Source organism: Argopecten irradians, chromosome 6 (assembly GCF_041381155.1).
Source record: "Argopecten irradians isolate NY chromosome 6, Ai_NY, whole genome shotgun sequence".
Taxonomy (NCBI): Eukaryota; Metazoa; Mollusca; class Bivalvia; order Pectinida; family Pectinidae; genus Argopecten; species Argopecten irradians.
Window position 1 is genome coordinate 36861636 of NC_091139.1, and position 2304 is coordinate 36863939.

General features: G+C 40.4%; 1 protein-coding gene across 1 annotated transcript in view; it reads left to right on the forward strand.

The window, feature by feature from the left end:
* The first annotated feature begins 2238 nt into the window (after window positions 1-2238).
* Window positions 2239-2304, forward strand: part of LOC138326496 (terminal uridylyltransferase 7-like) — a 1064-nt gene continuing 998 nt past the window's right edge. The window contains exon 1 of the mRNA XM_069272594.1: window positions 2239-2271. Coding sequence (XP_069128695.1) covers window positions 2239-2271 — 33 coding nt within the window. The remainder of the gene's footprint in view (window positions 2272-2304) is intronic.

The following is a 2304-nucleotide window of genomic DNA, read 5'->3' on the forward strand; positions in this document are numbered from 1 at the left end:
GGTCATGTTAAATGTAGACATCCCATCTTCACTGTATGGTCATGTTAAATGTAGGCACATCCCATCTTCACTGTATGGTCATGTTAAATGTAGGCATCCCATCTTCACTGTATGATCACATTAAATGTAGGCATCCCATCTTATGGTCATGTTAATGGTCATTCGCTGTCCCACATTCATGTATGGTCACATTAAAAGTAGGCATCCCATCTTCACTCTATGGTCACATTAAATGTAGGCATCCCATCTTCATTATGTATGTCACATTAAATGTAGGCAACCCATCTTCACTGTATGGTCATGTTAAATGTAGGCATCCATCTTCACTGTATGGTCAGGTTAAATGTAGGCATCCATCTTCACTGTATGGTCACATTAAATGAAGGCATCCCATCTTCACTGTATGGTCACATTAAATGTAGGCATCCCATCTTCACTGTATGGTCACATTTAAATGTAGGCATCCTGTCTTCACTGTAAGGTCACGTTAAATGGTAGGCATCCTATCTTCACTGTATGGTCACCTTTAAATGTAGGCATCCTATCTTCACTGTATGGTCATTAAATGTAGGCATATCACATTCACTGTATGGTCATTTAAATGTAGACACTCTCTTCACTGTATGTCATGTTAAATGTAGGCAACCCATCTTCACTGTATGGTCATGTTAAATGTAGGCATCCCACATCTTCACATTCATGTATGGTCACATTAAAGGTAGGCATCCCAAATTCACTGTCCCACATTCATTGTATGGTCACATTAAAGGTAGGCATCCCATCTTCACTGTATGGTCATGTTAAATGTAGGCATCCCATCTTCACTATATGGTCACATTAAATGTAGGCAACCCATCTTCCCTGTATGGTCATGTAAACGTATGCATTCCATCTTCTCTGTATGGTTACGTTAAATGAAGGCATCCCATCTTCACTGTATGGTCACGTTAAATGTAGGCATCCCATCTTCACTGTATGGTCACATAAATGTAGGCATCCCATCTTCTTCACTGTCTTTCACTGGTCATGTTAAATGTAGGCATCCCATCTTCACTGTATGGTCACGTTAAATGTAGGCATCCCCATCTTCACTGTATGGTCATGTTAAATGTAGGCATCCCATCTTCACTGTATGGTCACGTGTTAAATGTAGGCATTATCTTCACTGTATGGGTCATGTAAATGGTAGGCATCCCATCTTCACATGTATGGTCACATTAAATGTAGGCATCCCACATCTTCACTGTATGTATGGTCACATTAAAGGTAGGCATCCCAATGTAGGCATCCCATCTCACTGTATGGTCACGTTAAATGTAGGCATCCATGTCATGTATGGTCACGATAAATGTAGGCATCCCATCTTCACTGTATGGTCACGTTAAATGTAGGCATCCCATCTTCACTGTATGGTCATGATTAAATGTAGGCATCCCATCTTCACTGTATGGTCACGATAAATGTAGGCATCCACTGTATCTTAAATGTAGGCATCCATCTATCACTGTATGGTCATGTTAAATGTAGGCATCCCACTTCACTGTATGGTCACGTTAAATGTAGGCATCCCATCTGAAACTGTATGGTCATCCCATCCCATTTCACTGTATGGTCACGTTAAATGTAGGCATCCCATCTTCACTGTATGGTCACATGTTAAATGTAGGCATCCCATCTTCACTGTATGGTCACGTTAAATGTAGGCATCCTATCTTCACTGTATGGTCACGTTAAATGTAGGCATCCCATACTGTATGGTCACATTAAATGTAGGCATCCCATCTTCACTGTATGGTCACGTTAAATGTAGGCATATCCATCTTCACTGTATGGTCACATTAAATTAAACTGTATGGTCACGTTAAATGTAGGCATATCCATTCACTGTATGGTCACGTTAAATGTAGGCATCCCATCTTCACTGTATGGTCACGTTAAATGTAGGCAATCCTATCTTCACTGTATGGTCACGTTAAATGTAGGCATCCAATCTTCACTGTATGGTCACATTAAATGTAGGCATCCCATCTTCACTGTATGGTCATGTTAAATGATAGGCATCCCATTCACTGTAATGTCACGTTAAATGTAGCCCATCTTCTGTATGGTCATGTATGTAGGCATCATGTTAAAATGTAGGCATCCCATCTTCACTGTATGGTCACATTAAATGTAGTCATCCCATCTTCACTGTATGTCACGATAAATGTAGGCATCCATCTTCACTGTATGGTCATAATGGTCACCATTTCACTATATGGTCATGTTAATGTAATGGGCATCCCATCTTCACTGTATGGTCAC